General features: G+C 37.3%; 2 protein-coding genes across 10 annotated transcripts; one reads left to right on the top strand and one right to left on the bottom strand.

The window, feature by feature from the left end:
* The first annotated feature begins 1178 nt into the window (after window positions 1-1178).
* Window positions 1179-6818, top strand: Tudor-SN (Staphylococcal nuclease domain-containing protein 1). Its single transcript, XM_089646025.1, has 8 exons — window positions 1179-1320; window positions 1668-1786; window positions 2292-2595; window positions 2809-2979; window positions 3122-3368; window positions 3484-3700; window positions 4290-4490; window positions 4586-6818. Exons 1-8 carry the CDS (start codon window positions 1276-1278, stop codon window positions 5976-5978), a joined length of 2697 nt encoding a protein of 898 aa, XP_089502151.1. The 5' UTR covers window positions 1179-1275; the 3' UTR covers window positions 5979-6818.
* A 141-nt stretch (window positions 6819-6959) lies between these two features.
* Window positions 6960-17911, bottom strand: LOC149412555 (uncharacterized). 9 transcript variants are annotated; one of them, XM_089646035.1, is made up of 9 exons: window positions 17794-17911; window positions 16690-16896; window positions 14396-14510; window positions 13548-13715; window positions 11935-12232; window positions 11606-11806; window positions 10476-10641; window positions 9728-9858; window positions 6960-8919 (listed from the first exon to the last, which is right to left on the bottom strand). In XM_089646035.1, exons 2-9 carry the CDS (start codon window positions 16747-16749, stop codon window positions 8784-8786), a joined length of 1275 nt encoding a protein of 424 aa, XP_089502161.1. In that variant the 5' UTR covers window positions 16750-16896; window positions 17794-17911; the 3' UTR covers window positions 6960-8783. The 9 variants fall into 9 exon arrangements, with proteins under 9 accessions (XP_089502161.1, XP_089502155.1, XP_089502153.1 ...); XM_089646029.1 differs by having other exon boundaries at window positions 17782-17906; XM_089646027.1 differs by having other exon boundaries at window positions 16690-16899; window positions 17703-17904.
* Between the last annotated feature and the right edge of the window lie 4842 nt (window positions 17912-22753).

The following is a 22753-nucleotide window of genomic DNA, read 5'->3' as shown; positions in this document are numbered from 1 at the left end:
CTAGCTGAGTGCACCCGGCGTTGCTAGGGGTTATCCTTAGGAGATAGACATATACCATCCAGGACTTTTCTGTAGGCCTTTTTAAGATATATAACTCCGCAGTACATTATTTTGATGCATCTCATGAGGTTTAGCCAGCGTTAGCAATGTAAGCTCCCGCAAATATTATTTTTACGACTCGATTACAAAACATTGACTTTTCTCTACTTTCTATAAATATAATATGCATGTTTTATAAATATATAAACCATCCGGAAGAAATTCTCTAAATGATAGTGAAAACCCTATCAAAATCCGCTGCGTGGTTTAGAAGAACTAAGCGCACAAACAGACACGGATAGCAACTTTATTTTTTAATATTTAGAGATACAAAATTGGGACTCGGCTTGGGTTTGCGTATTAAAAACGAGTCTGAATAATCAAAATTTACCTGGCGACTGATTCTAGAAGACTATTCGTAAACCGACTGCTTAAGTAATAACGTCACATAATAATATTATTTTACCCTGTTTGTTTACCATTTATAAATCTGTCAAAGTCAAAACCATAAATAAAATAATTTACTTACCATAAACAAATTTTTCATGTGTCTAAATGCCCCTCTTGGTATTATACTTTGTCAATATTTTAGAAAAAAAATCATTTAATTTTTTGAAGTGGGAGGTTAACCCATAGTAATGAATTATTTGACAATAGGTAAGACGTATTTGAAAATTGTAATTCCTTAGTTTTTGTCGGCAGGCTTGGTGGAGGAGAGGGGGGGGGGTCTGAGCTGGGAGATAAGAAAAAGGTACGGCACATGGCGTACGTATTAGTTGAAAACTCATATGTACCTAAAAAATAATTAGAAAGAATCAAATAGAAGAAGTGAAATTAGTTGGAATCGAACATTCCAGAATACACCGCTAGCTATGCATTGGTTGAGGTTGACTACGACTTATTTGAAAACGACCTTTTATTATTTAAAAAAAAAAAGTTTTGTAAATATTATTGTCTTTGCGTCTTTCAAGCTATCGCGAAATATTTCGTTCATAAACGTAATAAATTCAGCTCCGCCATTTTGTTATTTCGACCAATCTCGTGACTCTCTCCTTGGTTTTTGAGAAAAGAATGTCTGCCACGTGAGAGCTAAGGCATACTCGTGTGAACGGCATTAGTCTCAGTGTGCCTGTGACGAGTTGGTTGCGCGCGCATCCACAACGGCCAACACACCACTTCTCACAACGTCGACTGCTTTGCTCCGGAATCGCGTGGCCTTTGGTTCATAAACTTATAATGAATACTTCGTTGGCTAACATTAAAAGAGGGACCATTAAACAGGTATTTAGTTACTTATTAATGAATTGCCTGAGTTTTACTCGCATGGAACTCGTACTAGTTATTATAATATTACTAAGTTTGTAACTCCCAGATGATGTCGTCCATTTGCCGAGTTGGCACCCACAATCACTGACAAATTGCAATAGCATATGGGTTTTATGAATTAATCGTGGGTGAAAGTTCTTAATTTGGTGTCATCTTTGTTTGAATCTCTCTAATTCTTAAGGCTTTCGCTCGGATTACGTCGCTTTCGCTTTTTTTTCCTCCCCGAAAAGTACCATATTTTGTCCCGAGTTAAAGCCTACAGCAATGGCGGAAATTTACACTTGCGTTTTTCGTTATTTTAGGTTCTATCGGGGGATTCTGTTACTATACAGGGCAGGCCGAGACTTGATGGACCCCCTTCTGAGAGGCAGCTTAACCTCGCCTTTGTCAAGGCGCCCAAGCTAGAACGTCGCCCCAATGAGTAAGTTGAAAAGCCCATTGTTTTCGTTTCTTTTCCGTCTTATTGTGCTTTTTGCCTCCCCTATTGTTTTCTTAAACCCTTTTCACACTGGGAATGCAACAAATGGAAATTTGACAGGTTTCTTGTTTTTCTCATCTTATTTAGTCGTATTTGGCATTCAAGTTTTGAAATTGATATCTAATAGTTCAGATTCATTGATTTTACATCTATACAGCTAATTTAATGCCTTCAACAATATGTCTTTCTGTTAACTTATCTACAATGCATTCCATATGTTTCACTTGTGTGGTGCTCAATACAATAACACATCAATCTATGATATCAATCGCAGTTATTTACATTAGTTAGTACATTTATGATTAGATGCACAAGCTTGCTTCCATATTGTTTTCTCATTATTTAGACTTAATTTTATCTTGCTCCCTGTTGGACTGGACCAATGTACACATCCGTTTCATAACGCCGCTTCCACACTCATGTTGTTACAATATATATTTGTTTACAGCTCAAAACCCTCCACCAAAGATGAACCTTGGGCGTGGGAGGCCAGGGAGTTCCTCAGAAAGAAATTGATTGGAAAAGAAGTGTTCTTCACAGCGGATAAGGCTCCCAACGCCACACGGGAGAGTGGATTCATCTTCCTCGGCCCCACCTTGGCCCAGTCCGAGAACATTGTAGAGTCCTTGGTCAGCGAGGGCTTGGTGTCTCTGCGAGGTGATACCAAATCACCAGACTTTGCAAACCTGCAGAAGTTCGAAGAGATGGCGAAAGCCCAGGCACGCGGAATCTACAGTCATGACCCTCCCCAGGTAAGCACTCCCTTTCAGAAGGTGTGAGTCATTTTATTTAAAGCATGTAGGTAGGTTATGTACAGGTTATTCGAGAAGTGATAATGTAAGAGAGAGAATAAGACACGCTTGAGATACCTTTCATCCACTTTTACAAATACACTTCAGAAGGGATTCGTGTAATGTGGACTCGTAATTCTATTCTTAGTACAAAACCTTAAATATTTCTTTCAGGACCATGTGCGCAAGATTGAATGGACCAATGACCGAGATGTTTCCAAGTTCAACGGACAACCCATTAAAGCCGTTATCGAACACGTCCGAGATGGATCCACCGTCAGAGCTTTCCTGATGCCTGAAGACAACACATTCTACTATATTACACTGATGTTATCCGGGATTCGCGTAAGTCATCTTTTTAAATTTTATCTTTATTTAATAATTTAGAGATGAAAAATTTCAAATGGAAAAGTAAAAAAAATAAATTATCAAATGGTTTTGAAAAGTTAAAGAATCCAAGTAATATTGTATGTTTTGGTTGTTTCAGTGCCCGGGCGTGAAGCTCGATAACTCTGGCAAACCCGACCCCACATCTGACGACCCCCTAGTGGAGGAAGCCAAATACTTTGTAGAGTCTCTCCTGCTGCAGAGAGATGTGGACATCATACTGGAGTCCATCAACAACAACAACTTTGTGGGCACCATCGTCCACCCCAACGGAAACATCGCCGAGCTCCTTCTCAAGAAGGGATTCGCAAGATGTGTAGACTGGTCAATTGCCTACTTGAAATCTGGTTAGTATTTTTAATAAACTATTAAATTAAGAATGTACGATAGAATGAAGGGTTCAACCAAACAAATACGGGATGTTTCTTCACATGTATCTATAGATAAATCTTTATAATCCAGGAGCTGCCACGCTTCGAGCGGCAGAGAAATACGCACGAGAGAACCACCTCAAGATCTGGAAGAACCACCCCATTTCAGCACCCGCTGTACCCATCAAAGAGAAGGAGTTCAGCGGAACCGTGTTGGAGATCATCAACGGTGATGCCCTCACCATCAAGCAGAACAATGGAGTACAGAAGAAGATCTTTTTATCCAGCATCCGCCCTCCCAAAGAAAAGTAATAATAAAAAAATTTAAGAGGGCATTTTTCTCAATTTTTTTGCAGGGCATTTTTGCATTTTTACACACTGCGTTTTTGTCTTTTGTCTCATGATTTTAATTATTTAGATAAAAAGGTAGTGTGTTTTTAACATGTCCCATTTCTACATTCAATGAAAAAAAGTCTGATTTTGTAATATAATCTTAGGTAGCACACATAATATACTTCTATAAAATATAGTTTTTACAAATTTTGACCAATATTGAAAAAAATCCCATTTAACATTTCTGCCAAAGAATCTGTTAGTTTTAGTTTTATTCCGTGACCATATATATATTTAACGTCCTTTTAAGGGCTTTTACATAAGAATAGTTTTATTCATAACTGCATTGCTCCAGCAACAATCTTTGGTATTTATTAAGTTAAAAAATTTCTGCCGATGAATCCATATTATAACCCTCCATTAGTATTCAGGCAATGAGAAGTACATATTTGGGTAGTTAGACCCAGAATTTGTGGTATTGGTGGAACATTAAAAGCAACAAAATGGAAAGGATAAAAACACGGAATCTTGTTGTTAACCAATGTTTTGATTTGTTTGTTTTAGAGCATCTGAAGAAGATGGTAAGCCCGTGCAGAGACCCAAGGGCTTCAGGCCGCTCTACGACATCCCGTGGATGTTTGAGGCCAGGGAGTTCCTGAGGAAACTCTTGATTGGAAAGAAAGTCAATGTGTCTGTCGACTATATTCAACCCGCTCGAGACAACCTACCTGAAAAGAGCTGTTGCACAGTCACCATTGGGAAAACGTAAGTTCTTCCCGTACTTTCACCTTCTGATGTATGCAGGACTGATCATATTTTTTGGTTTGCATATTATGTAATGCTAATTTTTTAATTTACAGAAATGTAGCCGTGGATTTAGTGGCCAAAGGACTGGCCCACGTGGTTCGCTACCGGCAGGATGATGATCAAAGGAGTGCTCATTACGACAAATTGGTAGAGTCCGAACTAAAGGCAACAAAGGCTGCTATTGGAGTGCACGCTAAGAAAGACATCCCCGCCCACAAGGTGCCCAACATCAGTGGCGACGTGGCTATGGCCAAACTGTCCCTGGCCGGTCTGCAGCGCCACCCCCGCCTCGAGGCTGTGGTGGAGTTTGTGGCCAGCGGTTCCAGGCTGCGTCTCTTCATCCCCAAGGACAGTCGCCTGTTGACCTTCCTGCTAGCTGGAATCACCTGCCCACGCGGAGCCCGCCCTGGAATTAACGGGGGCCCTTTACAGGAGTCTGAGCCTTTCGGCGAGGAAGCTCTCACCTTCACAAAGGAGAAAGTGTTACAACGCGAGGTCACTATCAATATCGAAAACATGGACAAAGCTGGTAACTTCATTGGATGGCTGTGGATTGACGACGTCAACCTATCTGTTGCTTTGGTCAACGCCGGCCTTGCTCAGATGCACTCCACCGCTGAGAGATCCGCCGAACACAAAGGTGCCCTTAAAGCCGCCGAAGACGGAGCTAAGGCCTCTAAGATCGGAATCTGGAGAGACTACGTTGAGGCCCCTAAGGATGAGGAACGCCCAGAAGAAGAGCGAGTACAGCAAGAACGAAAAGTGAACCTAGAGAAAGTGATTGTCACAGAAGTAACAGATGAGGGACATTTCTATGCGCAGCACACCGAACAAGGACCTAAACTGGAACTTTTAATGGAGAAGATCCACCAGGAATTCAGTGCCAGCCCGCCACTCCCCGGAGCTTACACCCCCAAGCGGGGAGAGCTGTGTGCCGCACGATTCTCCTTCGACAAGCAATGGTACCGTGCTAAAATAGAAAAAATTCAGGGAGCCAACATATCAGTTTTGTACGTAGATTACGGCAACAGAGAGATCTTGAACAGCTCAAGCTTGGCAACCCTCCCCTCCCACTTCACAACAGACAAGGCGTATGCACAAGAGTATACCCTGGCCTGTGTCACCCTACCCGCCGACACGGACTACAGAGAAGTAGCAATCAAGTCGCTGAAGGACGACATCCTGAACAAGAGCGTGTTGCTGAACGTGGAGAGCCGCGGGCCGGTGCCCGAGGTGACGCTGACCGACAGCCAGCGAAATGACATTGCCAAGAACCTCATCGCCGAGGGCCTGCTGCTGGTGGATAAGCGTCGCGACCGCCGCCTGCAGAAGATCGTCACCGACTACAAGGCAGCGCAGCACATCGCCAAGACCAACCACATCGCCATCTGGCAGTATGGCGACATCACCGAGGACGACGCCAAGGAGTTCGGAGCCGGACGTTAATTACTTCTTCCTGCTCGAATAAGTGTATTCACCATTGGTACACTTACATTTTTGTTACGATATTTCAAAATTGATTTATTAATATTTCAAAATAATTTTATCTACATAAATTTGTTACAATTATTTTATATGAATAGACTATAAGATATTTTCTAATGAGATGAGAAACGAAGTTTGTACTATTTTCTTGAGAGACGAATGAACAAGAGCGCTAAATTCCCAATTTGTCTTATTTGGTGTGGGTCTTATTTGGTCTTTCATCATAATATCTGCATTATATTTTAGCACTGCTCAAAAAGGAGACATTGTATCGAAAGGGAAGGGAATGGAATGGATTGTATTGTTCATTCCGGCTTCTATTTCCTATGTTAGTGTATTCATTCATTGGCAAGGAAGTTGGATGTGTAGTTACATATGTTATATTGTGTGGGGGCTACTTGATTTGCATACGATACTCTCGATAGGAACTCATTATATTTACATTTAGGTAATTTAAAGAAATGTTTAATTATTACATATACCAAGACATGATATATGTATTATGAATCTGCATCACTGTAATACATACCACCTCGTAAGTGGTGACATGTGCGACCTAGAACTAGTTGCTTGACTCCCTTCGCCCCCGTCCATCCCTTCATCACAACTCCCAACCAACCTACCAACTCGTAGAGGGAGGTGTCTTGGCGAACTTTGCGTTCTGATAGCTACATGTTTTACCCATTACCTGACTCATAGCGAATTACTGAATAACTTGTCTTTTATTTATGTTGATGTCCTTTCAGTTGCTGCAAGTTGTCAAAATGAATGAAATCAAAATATTAAACTTTTATGTCAATATTTCTATTATTTTATGCATTGAAAACTCTTATAATATAATATTATTTTAAATAAATGTATGAAGGATGGGTTGTTTCACACAATTTCAACAATTCATCAAATTCTAAACTTAATTCAAGCAATGTGAAACCCATGATGAAATAATTATAACTAATTGAACTTTCACAAAATTTGAATTTTACCTTTAAAATTTAATGAATTGTTCACATTCTGCGAAACAATCCGTCCTTAGTCATATTAAATAGTCAGAACTTTATAACTCAAGTCTGTTTTGATGACTACACCTATTTCAATTTTTTCAAAACAATTTCTGCTCGAGTTGCTCTTGCAGATATTGAGAGTTTCTTGCAACCAATTCGAAATGTGCGTAAACAGTTTATTTCTGCAGCACTTGTTAGAGAAAACAGTTGCAGATATAGAAATTATTAAAAATCGCAGCAAACAAATATTTGGAAAGTGGGTAATTTCAAAGGATGAACTTGGAGACAGATATTTCAACATGGTAACGATCTTGCACTGCAGAAGTAAGTATGCGTTGCATTTTTATTTTTACTTAATGGTCATAATATGGCTAGCGTATTGGCATGTGTAGGTACACAATATTATTAAAGTTAAACCACATGAAAGGCTGCTATTGGATGAATTAAAGAAAGTGGTTACGCAACTTACCACCTTTCTTTAAGCAGGTCTGATCTTAATTGGCCTAGTCACCATTTCTAAATTTTACATTTATGTGTAATGGCATAATAATATTTGCACCTTCTATACAAATAGCTGTCAACTCTTGAAACTTTCTAACAATTCATTATGAATGAGGGTATGATTTTAGACTATTTAAAAATATATTTATTTTCTCATTTAAAAATGTTTTTTGAAAACCTAATTAACATTGACAGAAGACCTTATGCAGGTCCTATTATTTAGAATGTTCATAAATGACTTTATAAACCATGCGTTTCAAATTCAAGCTATTTTCTTTCGGACATTAAACTTTTTTTAAGAAATTAGATTGCTTCTGATTGAAATTGTGTATAAGCATTTTGAGGTTAGTTTTTTATTTGACAGTGGTTTTTACCATAACACTTTATAGCAAGTAAATATTATTTTTTTATATTCATTTCTTCACAGTTTTGATGATGAAGTTTCTTTTGTGAAGATATAATCCAAAAGCTACCTGATTTTGCATAATACTACCACCACAAAACTGTGAAATGTCGCATAATATAACTTTATTGCCTCATTACGTGTATCCAAGTTATAATTTTTTTTATTTATTTAAATTGTGTTGTTATACAGTTGTAGGATTTTTGAATGTGCCACAACTGCTAAGAGAGATATTTTTATTTTTGCGAAATTTGTAAAGCATAATAATTCTGACACAATATTTTGTGACAGTTAACCTATAAACTGAAAACAACAATTCATGGGTCGGAATTTACAAACAGAAGTCAGAAATTTGGTAAAAAACCTATATTTTGCTATGAAAGGTGGGAATAGTCCAGCGTTTCTGTGCACAAAAAGGTGTTTTTCTATTACTACAATATATTTTGTTAGTTTTCCCATATTGTTTGTTAGGAAAAGAAAAGAGAATGAAGAACCAAAACTTTAACTTAGAATTTATCTGTCTTCATGAGTTATGGAACTTCAACAAATTGACACGTTTTAATTACTATTCCTTGTTCACCCAACAGTCACTTGTCGACTTCATGAATGAATCTTGTAAAATTAAATGGCATAAATACAGGTCTTGAATGATGTACATTATTTTTCTGTTATTTTCTTATAATATGTTGGTTTTAAAGGTGAGAAATTCAATATTTATTAAGAAATTTACCTGATTTTTAGTTCTACTTATATAAAACTGTCTTCACAAAAATTGGCAAAATAAACCAAGTATCTATTTTGATAAATGTATACATGAAAACAATTTGATTTATATAACAGTATTTATAAAGTTCAAATATTTTATTTAACTTTAAGTTTCTTATTTTTGTCAGATTTTTCATTGTTACTATTCACAGTTCTAAAGTAGTAGTTGTAAAATACCGCAAAGGCTGTCAGGCAAATAGTAGCCAGCACTGCTATGTACTCGCATCGGTTTCTGTAAAAAGAAACAAACAAAATTATAATTGACTTTTTATTAATTAACTTGCTTGTCATCGTCATTGCACTTGCAAGACCAACTACTAACTTCCCAGTATTCTCTCCAAGTGCAAGCTAACAAACAACGTTTTAATGAGTACTGTGCGATAACGGTTAAACTTATGGACATAGCCGAGATTGTGACAGATTTCTTAATTTTTGGTGTATTTTACTGAAATCTGGTACATAGCTGTTTTTACAAGCGCAACTATGATATTTATTTTTATATTTGACAAGCAAGGCCCACAATGACACGGATTTCATAATATTTCAAAAATACTCTATGAATTAATTAATCCAATAAAATTTATGACTTGGTGCTTCTTGATGTCTTCTGTATCCAAGCATTTTTGGTCATACCGTGTATTGACCATTTAAAAAAGAAAAAATCCAATTTTTTCTTTTAATTACATTATTATTGATTATATGGCTGTGTTTTCCGTACATATGTAAAGCCCCAGCCAGACTGATTGAATAAGAAAAAGTGAAAAGAGTTAGTTCTGGTCCAAGCGATTTAATAAGATTGCCAAACGATGCGGGCTTGATGATGTTTTTGGATCCATATAAAGAATAAACTGTTGTATTCATTTGTCAGTGTGTTTGTTGTTTGTCTATTTCTCTTTATTTATTTCATAAAATGTCCAAAGGTCTCACGCGATTATGTTTATTATATTTGAAGTAAGATTTAGTAATAATTTGTAGTGTTGGTTCTATGCATTTCATATTGGTTTTAGTGAAACTGTAGCAGGTAAACAATGCAAACAAACCTGAACGGAGTTCCGCAAATGGTGTACCAAACAGAACCATGTTTGGGGGTCCTTCCTTTGGGCAAACATTTAAAGTCAAAGTAATCTTCATCATAGTCTGTTATACACAAAAACTCTTGCTTAGGTATTACCTGTAAACAAAATATCGTGTGATAAATGTAAATTGAGTACAAATGTTGAGAGCGTGTTTGGCATATTTCTCAACTGCATCGGTTCCGAAGGGATCAATGACGCCAGTTCCTCGGAGCATCTTCCATTGAAATACTGGTAGAACAAGGATAGCATTCCCACCCAGCCTGTGCTCTAACGATTGCAATCCGTTTGTTGAGACATGAGAATCTATCAAATGAACTGTCAGACCAGAGGTGGATGCTAAATTCAATTTGCTTTGATTCAACTTGCGATTGTTAGCAGTTGTTAATTATTTAAGTATCTGAGGGACTAACTTAACTGGCTGCGATGAAGCCCCTGTGCCTAAGCACTAAGCACTTTGTACCTTGGTAGAGATGATTGGACCTTTGAAACATTAAATTCAACGAGGTTATTCTCATCCAAAGAGGACACCCTACCAAGGTAACCGCCCATTCTCTGCTTTAAAGCCCTATTTCAAATAATAACATATGTATACACGCATGTCATTCTATTTAGAGTTGTACTAATTATATTATTCCCCTTCTTCCTTTCAATTGCAATTTGTGACCGAGGTAAAAAATACTAGCAGTTCCTAAAAAGAAAGAAGTTTACTTACCGTGCCGAATGCTGTTGTCAAGGAGACTTGGTTGTCACAAGGTCCGACAGGCTCGTGGTATCCAATAGACACTTCATTTTCTGGATAAGCCCAGATAGTGAAGGCCATATATATGCCGTAGTGAGAAATAAGGTGCAGAATGAGCGCCCAATCCACCCAGTCAACTCTACAAATTATAATTATTTAACATTTCAAGCGCAAAAGATTGACAAAGAGATTTGCTTGCACTGGAAAAGAAAAAAAGAAGTTAATTTGCAAAACTTGAGGTTAGAACTATCATTTGCCATTTTCTCGCAAACATGTTTAACCCTTTAGGCCTCTGGCATATTGACCATTACATTTATTAGAATTTGTGTACATTTCTGCCTCTCAATAAAATCCAAATAAATGAGTTATTTCTGAATGTATTCGAAAACTAAGAACTATTTTTGAAAGGCCTTTTAAATTTTACTATCAGAAATAAATATAATTTTTTAAATATAAAAACATTGAAATCGAACTTCATAAGTTTTAAAAATGGCTCACCTTAAGTTTTTTCATCTAATCACTAAACTTAAATTACAGATAATGAAAAAAAAAAACCACATTTTATTAGACAAATGTATTATTACTGTCACCTCACTTTGTTGTTGTTTCATATTTTAAAAAAAATCATAAATTTTTCTCAAATTGCAGTTTATCTTTGGTTTCATAGAGGTGTACATTTAAATTATTCTGTGATTAACTTCTATATTTCAAAGTGTAGTTCATATTTCTAACCATAACAGTAAGGGGGACACAACAGTACGAGCTGTTCCGAAAAGCGAACAAATTGCCCCTACGGATAAATACTGTTTGTTAAAAAAAACTGAACAAATTAGCTTGAAGAGCTAAAAACAATGTTTCTAAGATAGATTATACATATTTGAATGGCAAAAGATTACTCTATTTTTCCCATGTCATTGTTTTTTACGATACAATAAAGTTTGTTCTGTGGGATTTATAGCAGTTTAGTTATGCAGATAGGTCGGCGTGAGATGGTCAGAACAACCTCGCATCTCATTATTGTTAGAAGTTTAACATTATGTAGCAGATTAGAAATCTTGCATGCTTTTTTTCGGCAACACTGTTAATTATTATTTGTAACTTACTTGAGCTTTTCTGTGATTCTTTGTGTCCTATCTCCGCTCCAAGAGATTGTCAAAAATATAACAAAAATAATGAAGAATGTTACTTCAGAGTGTACTTTTCCAAAGTCGTGAAGGGGATGGTAGATGGGGAGGAATAAGCAAACACCACCGGGCATACCAAGCAGACCAGTAATAGTCATGCAGACAAATTCCTTCACAAACCTGAAAACAAATTATGTCGACAAAACTTCATAAATCACAATCACGTATGGTGATGGATAACATTTGCGACAGCCACGAGAATCTGTTTGTATTTTTTAAGAAAAATAACTCGTCTTTGTAACTCTTACCCTGCAGATTGCCATTTGTTACTTTTAGTGTTGAAAAGTTTACGAGAAGTATGGAAGAAGAAGGAGAAGCTGGCCGCGAACGTTGAATGGAAGTAGTAGGAGTTCCACGGGACCCAGTAGTGCCTGTCGAATATGTTGGGGTCTGTGTCGTGCCACGTCCAGTGGACGAACTTCACGGCCACGATGTCGTAGGGGATATCGATTAGCACCACTGTCAGCCCCACGGCGAAGGGCTCGGCCCAGGCGGGCAGCTGCAGCCGCGACACGGCATAAGAAGCGTGATATATGAAGACCGAATCTAAAAATACAAAATACAAGATGATCTTCTCAAAAGTAAATCAGAAAATCTCCTTAAGTATATGAAGCAGCAACAAAAGTTGAGCTCTGGCTTTTTTAAATTTACACGCTTTGGGAATTTTGAGACCCTTGACTGCGAAACAGGCGATCCGTTTGATAGATTCTCCTATCTTAACCAACGGATTGCAATCCTTAGAGCACAGACATCGTGTGGAGATGCTGTCCTTGTTCTACTGATATTTCAATGGGAGATGTTTCGAGGAACTAGTGTCATTGATCCCTTCGACACCGGTGCATTCTGGAAATATACCAAATACGCTCCAGACATTGCACCCGGTTCACATTTGTCACATGAGAAAGGGTGGTTTCTACCCCTCGTTCTCGAGTTCAACAGCTTAGCTGTGAAATGGCTTGCTGGCCTGTGTTTCTTCCCTCCAACAACGTGGGTCTCCTTTCCACAAAAACACCCTTCACACAGCATCCCCAAAGATGACATAAGTCCTGACGGAAATTATTTTCCTCAGGACTTATGTCATCCTGTGTAGAATAAATCTAAAAAAATACCTAACTATTTTTAGTGGACTGTGTGTATATGTATTTATAAATACTTAAGATTTAAGATTTTTTTCCTCTCTAGAGTGAATAAGAATTGTCAGTTTTTCAATTGCTGGTAGCACTGGCTTGCACTCTATTTTGGATTGTAGCTAATAGTTCTGGCATATTTATATTTTGAAATTTGATTTTTATGTTCAATCTAAATCAACCTAATGTTCTTTCAAATGAAATTAGCAATTGTGGAAATATATTATATATTTGTACAGCACCCTTAAGGTGATTTTTTCGCAAAAATTACCAATTGTTATCAAGCATCACGTATGCTCTACCACTGCTAGTTTTAATTCAGATCTGAACGTGTTAATTTCCATAATTAGCTATGATGATTCCGTTTAATTGAAAATAAGATATAAGGTCATTCTTTTAATTTGGTAACACACAAAGAGTCAATTAAATTATTTTAAGGGATATGAGGTATGCTTGTTCTTTAAAATCATCAATACGTATAAATTCTGCAGTTACATGATATTTCATCAAACTGACAATTAAACACACCTTTAAAAAGTGATATAGAGTCATTAAAAGTGATGAAACAAAAACTAGGTTACGTAGGTAACTTTGTTTCATCACTTATTGTAGGTATGTTGTACCCAGTCACCAAATGCAGCATATTATTTCATAATCATAAAGATTATTTTAGGCTTAAGAAACGCTAGTTGTAAAGTAAGATTGTTTTTATTAAATTTTAAGATATAACTTACAAAGCAAGACAATGTGAATTGGAAATCTTCCTCCCAGAAAAATAATGGTGGTTTGTGAATGCCAAAAGTTGTCAATGTCGGGTAAGTTGTACGATATGGTCTCCACAACCATTCCATGGAGAATTGTCGCCAGCCACAACCATGGCCATCTTCCTCCCCGCTTTAATGCTGCAAAATAAAATAACATTTTATGAATACTCTACACATCCACATACTCCTTGCCAAACGTCAGTCCTCCATCAATGGAGTTTCCTGCATTTGCCAATTTTCATTAAAGCGCCATAATATTATTACATTGTATATATTCGGCCTATGTCATCTTTAGGAATTTGTGTGGATTTGTGAGATTTGTGAGGGTCTTTTTAAGAAGAGGAAGAGTGACGGACTTATGAATCTATTCCTTCCACAGCGGTGCAAGGTGATGGGTCGAGAGACCAGTTGGAGAGGTCAAAGGGTGTAATGTATGGAGTGTGAAGGTCTTGCATGATACTTTTAGGTGATCTATGTACTGGTATTTATTGGGGAGCTGCTTGTAACAAAAGAGACACAATCCTAGTATGCATGGCCTTTTATAGCATCTCGCTAGCATGCTATCTCGCTTGCACTTACACACATTCATACAGACATCACAAAGGGCTCCCCAAACCAGCCTCTCCCGATCCGGCTGGCGCATCCTAAACACGCCTCACTCGATGAAACTGGGCACCCCTGCCAAATCACCAAACGGAGCTTGCTACTTGGGGAGACCTATGACAGAGGTGTCGGTTATCCAATAACAGGTTTCCGGAGCGGTGGTACCCAAAACCGCTTCCCAAATTGTATATTTGTAAGATTCTGAATAAACTTACCGTGTGTTAGTGTAAGGAGTGATCCTATTGTAAAAACAATTTGGGATATTACATATGTCGGCTGTGCTTTCCATAGTTCATTGATATCTATATAACGGACAAACCAGTCCAGATTCTAAAACAAAACAAAAATCTATTAAGCATGTGAGGCTAAAAGTTTGTTTACACTATCTGTCTTGCTTAATTAATAGAACAGTGTTAATATTACAGGGTGCTTAATGTTGGAATAGTTAAACCGGTCTTTATACCAATGCTGAACCGGTGTGCTAAATCTAATGAGTAAGGCGGTATTCATTCTAAAAATATAGTCAAAACCTACATAGTATCACTCCGATCAAACAATACCGTATCGGTCTTCGTATTGTGCTCATATGTTCATGAACATTCATATATTAGTATGTTGAATCATATATTAGTATGTTCATAACATTCACATCAAAGATTCAAGAGTCATATATTAATATGTTCATAACATTTTTATCAAAGATATTAGCATGTTAATGAACATTCATATCAAAGATACAAGAATCATTTTTTATTTTATTGATTTATTGTGAAAAACAGTATATTCCATTTACATTTCACAAATAACAGTTTATAAATAACAGTTTATAAGAAGTCAGTACATACATTTATTTGCATGGGTAAATACATCAATACTATCTGATTAACCAGATTTGTTAAATAGTATGCTTATTGCCGTCTTAAATTCTCTTTGGTTCAAATTGAAAATGTCAATCACAGAAGAAATGTGATTTAACAAAGTAGTTATTCTCCCCAAAGGCATGATCATTGGTAGGTTGGTCCTGCCCCTTGGAAAAATAAATAATCTGTGCTGTCTAGCTCTGATGAAATTATCAGGGACATAAAAAGAAATTCGTTCCAGAATATCTGGATTGCAAATGTGCCCATTTAGCAGCTTGTGCGCCACTAACACCATTGCAATATTTCTCCTAATATATTAGTATGTTCATAACATTCATATCAAAGATATTAGTATGTTAATGAACATTAATTTCAAAGATACAAGAATCATATATTAGTACGTTCATGAACATTCATATCAAATATACAAGAATCATATATTAGTACGTTCATGAACATTCATATCAAAGATACAAGAATCATATATTTGTATGTTCATAACATTCATATCAAAGATATTAGTATGTTAATGAACATTCATTTCAAAGATACAAGAATCATATACATGTTAGTATGTTCATAACATTCATATCAAATTCACCACCGGTCGGTGGCCGAGTTGACATCGCGTTTGGGTCCCACCCAGGAGTAGTGTGTTCAATTCCTCGGCTGGCTAAGTCCTCCATCACAACACAAGCAACACTTTCAGCTTACTGTGGTGGTAGTAGGAGATTTTCAAATATTGTCAGGTTATTCGTAACCCAGGAATGTTTGTCTTTCTTTTAAAAAAATAAAATAAAATAAAAATATTAATGAACATTCATATCAAAGATACAAGAATCATATATTAGTATGTTAATATCATTCATATCAAAGATACAAGAATCATATATTAGTATGTTCATAACATTCATACCAAAGATATTAGTATGTTAATGAACATTCATATCAAATATACAAGAATCATATATTAGTACGTTCACGAACATTCATATCGAAGATACAAGAATCATATATTAGTATGTTCATAACATTCATATCAAAGATATTAGTATGTTAATGAACATTCATATGAAATATACAAGAATCATATATTAGTACGTTTATTTGTATTGTAGATGGAGAATTGATAGAATGCATTGTCATGGACAACGAGTTTATCTGCCGAGTTTCAGCTCAATCATATATCGGGAAGTGGGTTAATTTGCGCTTCCTAGATTTGCATTCATTCGTTACCGAAAATACGTTTGAAATACATAGGTACATTGTAAAAAACACTTCAAGCATATATCCTCAACAATTTAGGAAATGTGACTTCCAAGCGTTCAACTTTTTAGGTATATGGTTTTGTTATTTAAACATTATTGAAGAGATTGATTGAAATACTGGAGGTTATCCACCTCTTTCCCGCCCTGGCATAAGTAACAGATGGTTACTCCTTCAGGGCGCTCACAAGGATTGACACAAATATATTATAATATATACAGGGTGTCCGGGGGTAAAGTGCGCTAACTTCGGCAGGTGATTCTACATAGTGGTAAAAGTGAAAAAAAAAGTTATTCTTATTTTTCTTTTTTACTTGTATTATCGTGTAGAATCACCCCCTGAAGTTAGCGCACACCCCCGGACACCCTGTATCTAATACGTACATCTTTGTACTGCAACTGCTTCAACTCCTCACCGAAGCCCGTCAGATTTAAATGGGCCATCCTCTTCTGAGGCAGAAACAACTCAACTTGCAGCCAATGTGTCACTAATTTTGGGTTACAGTGTTTGATAACACTAACCGAAATCAAATTAACCTTTGAAAATGTTCAGAGATAAGATTAAGCAGGTGTCCATAAATGTGCGTGTATCTGCTGTAATCAGTGACAAGTAACATAAGACAAGAATCAAAAAACCAAACTTATAAAAATGTAATTATAAAATATATCAATATTGGACAAGAGTCCAATCTGCTCCCGCCAGTGAGACTGGAATTCCCAATGGGGTAGGTTGTGAAGCTAAAGAATGTCGGGAGGGGAAGTACCTGGATATTCAGATATGGTCATTAAAGTATGGAATAGAAAGAAAGTATTCAAATATGGAATGTATTGCATTGCACTACCCCTGCATACATTCTGGAATAAATTCTTATTATTATTATTAAAGTCATTTCAAGTAATGTTTCGATTCTGGGTGGTGGTCCTTCACCAGGGCGATACTGAGAGTATCTCCCACTGAATAGGTTAGGTTAGGTGAATTGTAATATGCACATAGTCGTCACGCTTGCAAGACTGGCCTTGTGAGTTTTTGCTTATTTTACAGCGGAAGCAAAAACATCCCAGTTTTGTATTCAGATGCGTCAAAAAAATATGTTTGAATGATTTTGTGTGATAACGGTTAAACATTCACATAGCCTAGTTTTGTAGGTTAGGTTAAGTATAATACTTAGTTACTATAGTTTTTGCGTTATGGCAACATTATAAAATTGGCAATAATGATTTATTTTTGTATCGCTTGTGAGCAGTGATGGTATGTCTAGGGAAATTTCCCTACATTTAGGTAAAATTATATTTTTAGGGAAAAAGCAAAAAAATCGAGAGAAATTTTGAAATGTTGATTACTCTTAATAAGGTTCATATTTATTCGGAATCAAATAACAAACAAATTTTGGGCATACCAACACTGTGGACGAGAGACCTGACCCGTGGCAAGTATTTCCAACTGTTTAAAACATTACTAATAGGTATAATAATCACCATATTAATCACCATATTATTTTGGGAGAGTACCACCATATGAGAGTACCATTTTTACCATAATAATCACCATATTATTTTTAAATTGTACTCTCAAATCCTAACACTATCTGTCATTTCAAAACCAAAGATGAAAAAGTATTGCCATGTTGTGAAAAATTGTATTCCTTATTTTCTTTTAAATCAGCCATGTTAGGGAAACATGAGACATGTTTTTTCCTTTTTCCAGTGATGCGATTCCTACTGAAATATATCTACCGATTTCAGCAAAAATCTACCCAAATTTGTGAAAAAAAACCGAACTCGGCTAAAACCCACCGAATACTCAAAACGAAAATAAAATGTTCCGAATTTTAAAAATTTATTATTTATTCTTTCAAAATCGGAATCTCAATTTAAAACTTGAAATGTATCCTGAAAGTGAAAGGCGTAGTTTCTTTTTCTTACTAAAACGACCCTCGTCTCAAGTATTACTATATTGAGGGTAATTTGAGAAAAGCATAATTCTCTACATTTTTATTACAATAAGTAATAGATTCACAGGCACCTACATATATTTTTAAGTACCTTAAATTTGTTTTTTAAATTAAACTATAAATCTATCTTATTTGGGACGGCCGCTAAGTTTTAACAAAATATTTGGTACTCGATGTGCCCCAATGACGTGGCATCACTAATGTGCGGAATCGACTATTGCATTTTGTTTGGTGCTCGATGTGCTCCAATGACGTGCATCACTAATGTGCGGAATCGACTATTGCATTTTGTTTGGTGCTCGATGTGCTCCAATGACGTGCATCACTAATGTGCGGAATCGACTATTGCATTTTGTTTGGTGCTCGATGTGCTCCAATGACGTGCATCACTAATGTGCGGAATCGACTATTGCATTTTGTTTGGTGCTCGATGTGCTCTAATGACGTGCATCACTAATGTGCGGAATCGACTATTGCATTTTGTTTGGTGCTCGATGTGCTCCAATGACGTGCATCACTAATGTGCGGAATCGACTATTGCATTTTGTTTGGTGCTCGATGTGCTCCAATGACGTGCATCACTAATGTGCGGAATCGACTATTGCATTTTGTTTGGTGCTCGATGTGCTCTAATGACGTGCATCACTAATGTGCGGAATCGACTATTGCATTTTGTTTGGTGCTCGATGTGCTCCAATGACGTGCATCACTAATGTGCGGAATCGACTATTGCATTTTGTTTGGTGCTCGATGTGCTCCAATGACGTGCATCACTAATGTGCGGAATCGACTATTGCATTTCGTTTGGTGCTCGATGTGCTCTAATGACGTGCATCACTAATGTGCGGAATCGACTATTGCATTTCGTTTGGTGCTCGATGTGCTCTAATGACGTGCATCACTAATGTGCGGAATCGACTATTGCATTTTGTTTGGTGCTCGATGTGCTCCAATGACGTGCATCACTAATGTGCGGAATCGACTATTGCATTTTGTTTGGTGCTCGATGTGCTCCAATGACGTGCATCACTAATGTGCGGAATCGACTATTGCATTTTGTTTGGTGCTCGATGTGCTCTAATGACGTGCATCACTAATGTGCGGAATCGACTATTGCATTTTGTTTGGTGCTCGATGTGCTCCAATGACGTGCATCACTAATGTGCGGAATCGACTATTGCATTTTGTTTGGTGCTCGATGTGCTCCAATGACGTGCATCACTAATGTGCGGAATCGACTATTGCATTTCGTTTGGTGCTCGATGTGCTCTAATGACGTGCATCACTAATGTGCGGAATCGACTATTGCATTTTGTTTGGTGCTCGATGTGCTCCAATGACGTGCATCACTAATGTGCGGAATCGACTATTGCATTTTGTTTGGTGCTCGATGTGCTCCAATGACGTGCATCACTAATGTGCGGAATCGACTATTGCATTTTGTTTGGTGCTCGATGTGCTCTAATGACGTGCATCACTAATGTGCGGAATCGACTATTGCATTTTGTTTGGTGCTCGATGTGCTCCAATGACGTGCATCACTAATGTGCGGAATCGACTATTGCATTTTGTTTGGTGCTCGATGTGCTCCAATGACGTGCATCACTAATGTGCGGAATCGACTATTGCATTTTGTTTGGTGCTCGATGTGCTCTAATGACGTGCATCACTAATGTGCGGAATCGACTATTGCATTTTGTTTGGTGCTCGATGTGCTCTAATGACGTGCATCACTAATGTGCGGAATCGACTATTGCATTTTGTTTGGTGCTCGATGTGCTCCAATGACGTGCATCACTAATGTGCGGAATCGACTATTGCATTTTGTTTGGTGCTCGATGTGCTCTAATGACGTGCATCACTAATATGCGGAATCGACTATTGCATTTTGTTGGTGCTCGATGTGCTCCAATGACGTGCATCACTAATGTGCGGAATCGACTATTGCATTTTGTTTGGTGCTCGATGTGCTCTAATGACGTGCATCACTAATGTGCGGAATCGACTATTGCATTTTGTTTGGTGCTCGATGTGCTCCAATGACGTGCATCACTAATGTGCGGAATCGACTATTGCATTTTGTTTGGTGCTCGATGTGCTCTAATGACGTGCATCACTAATGTGCGGAATCGACTATTGCATTTTGTTTGGTGCTCGATGTGCTCCAATGACGTGCATCACTAATGTGCGGAATCGACTATTGCATTTTGTTTGGTGCTCGATGTGCTCTAATGGCATGGCATCACTAATGTGCGGAATCGACTATTGCATTTTGTTTGGTGCTCGATGTGCTCTAATGGCATGGCATCACTAATGTGCGGAATCGACTATTGCATTTTGTTTGGTGCTCGATGTGCTCTAATGGCATGGCATCACTAATGTGCGGAATCGACTATTGCATTTTGTTTGGTGCTCGATGTGCTCTAATGGCATGGCATCACTAATGTGTGGAATCGACTATTGCATTTTGTTTGGTGCTCGATGTGCTCTAATGACGTGCATCACTAATGTGCGGAATCGACTATTGCATTTTGTTTGGTGCTCGATGTGCTCTAATGACGTGCATCACTAATGTGCGGAATCGACTATTGCATTTTGTTTGGTGCTCGATGTGCTCCAATGACGTGCATCACTAATGTGCGGAATCGACTATTGCATTTTGTTTGGTGCTCGATGTGCTCTAATGACGTGCATCACTAATATGCGGAATCGACTATTGCATTTTGTTGGTGCTCGATGTGCTCCAATGACGTGCATCACTAATGTGCGGAATCGACTATTGCATTTTGTTTGGTGCTCGATGTGCTCTAATGACGTGCATCACTAATGTGCGGAATCGACTATTGCATTTTGTTTGGTGCTCGATGTGCTCCAATGACGTGCATCACTAATGTGCGGAATCGACTATTGCATTTTGTTTGGTGCTCGATGTGCTCTAATGACGTGCATCACTAATGTGCGGAATCGACTATTGCATTTTGTTTGGTGCTCGATGTGCTCCAATGACGTGCATCACTAATGTGCGGAATCGACTATTGCATTTTGTTTGGTGCTCGATGTGCTCTAATGGCATGGCATCACTAATGTGCGGAATCGACTATTGCATTTTGTTTGGTGCTCGATGTGCTCTAATGGCATGGCATCACTAATGTGCGGAATCGACTATTGCATTTTGTTTGGTGCTCGATGTGCTCTAATGGCATGGCATCACTAATGTGCGGAATCGACTATTGCATTTTGTTTGGTGCTCGATGTGCTCTAATGGCATGGCATCACTAATGTGTGGAATCGACTATTGCATTTTGTTTGGTGCTCGATGTGCTCTAATGGCATGGCATCACTAATGTGCGGAATCGACTATTGCATTTTGTTTGGTGCTCGATGTGCTCTAATGGCATGGCATCACTAATGTGCGGAATCGACTATTGCATTTTGTCATTCCAGCCTTATTGTGGAAATCTGTATTACAGTAATCAATCAAATATGTACTGTCCAGACTGGGATTTTAGAAAGAATTTAATGTCAAATAACAGATAACGCATTTATAATTGATTGTTTAATCAAAATATTTACTTTAATTGCTTTTTTATCTTTTGTTACCAAGTAATACAAAGTCTTAATCAGTATTTTGTATCTCTAATTATAAATCCTAATTTATTGGTATGACTCTAGGTTGAGAGCCGTTACCGAGGACAAGAGTTTTCAGAGGGGCAGAGCGAAATATACTATCAGTATCGCCCCGGTGTAAAACCATGAAACGTTCCTTGAAATGGCTTTGTCCGTGTTTGGTGACCAGATCTGAATAGCCAGGTACTTCCCACCTTCCTCCCCACGCTACATTCAGCCTCACAACATACGCCAATTGAGGATGCCATAGTCTCACTGGCTCCAGACGGTTGGGAGCAGTTGGGACTCTTGTGCGGTTTAACATAAAAAATAAAATGTAGACCAGTGTTTACAGTGACAACATTTTACAAGCCACAAATCTAAAATTTTACAGGAGACGATAAAAACAAATGTTTACAAATTTGTAAAACTAATTAAAAATTTTGTATTTCATATGAAAGTGGTTATTTGTTTTTATTATTGAAGATTTGAGAGTTGAGTAATTCCAACTACAGTTTTCTCGAAATATCGTACAAAAATAAAACAATGTAAAACTTTTGGCCGTCAAAACATATCAGAATATAGATATATTATGTATAATATGATGATGATGATGATGGTAGATTCGTATTCGTATAAAATCACATCCCATTATGGTAAATTAACTGTATAACAGTTTAAGTATAAGTACATAATACATCTATAACACACATATCGGTATATATGTAGATATATTATGTATAATAATGATGATGGTAGATTCGTATTCGTATAAAATCACATCCCATTATGGTAAATTAACTGTATAACAGTTTAAGTATAAGTACATAATACATCTATAACAAACAAGTTTGACAAGGATAAAAATATCACAAAATTTACTGAATTCT

The sequence above is a fragment of the Hesperophylax consimilis genome, chromosome 23 (genome assembly GCF_061612785.1).
Source record: "Hesperophylax consimilis isolate HC1 chromosome 23, BYU_Hcon_1.0, whole genome shotgun sequence".
NCBI classification, from domain to species: domain Eukaryota; kingdom Metazoa; phylum Arthropoda; class Insecta; order Trichoptera; family Limnephilidae; genus Hesperophylax; species Hesperophylax consimilis.
The sequence above is the reverse complement of the archived record's forward strand: the minus strand, read 5'-3'. Positions and strand labels throughout refer to the sequence as shown.

Excerpts from the sequence above, each read along its gene's own strand:
- Tudor-SN (XM_089646025.1), top strand. The coding sequence starts at position 1,276 with ATGAATACTTCGTTGGCTAACATTAAAAGAGGGACCATTAAACAG. Across the intron at positions 3,701-4,289 it reads ATCCGCCCTCCCAAAGAAAA|AGCATCTGAAGAAGATGGTA; the intron begins GTAATAATAAAA and ends TGTTTGTTTTAG. Across the intron at positions 4,491-4,585 it reads ACAGTCACCATTGGGAAAAC|AAATGTAGCCGTGGATTTAG; the intron begins GTAAGTTCTTCC and ends TTTAATTTACAG.
- LOC149412555 (XM_089646026.1), bottom strand. The coding sequence starts at position 17,820 with ATGGTGGTACTCTCCCAAAATAATATGGTGATTAATATG. Across the intron at positions 12,233-13,547 it reads AATTCACATTGTCTTGCTTT|ATTCGGTCTTCATATATCAC; the intron begins GTAAGTTATATC and ends TTGTATTTTTAG. Across the intron at positions 8,920-9,727 it reads ATTTGCGGAACTCCGTTCAG|AAACCGATGCGAGTACATAG; the intron begins GTTTGTTTGCAT and ends TTCTTTTTACAG.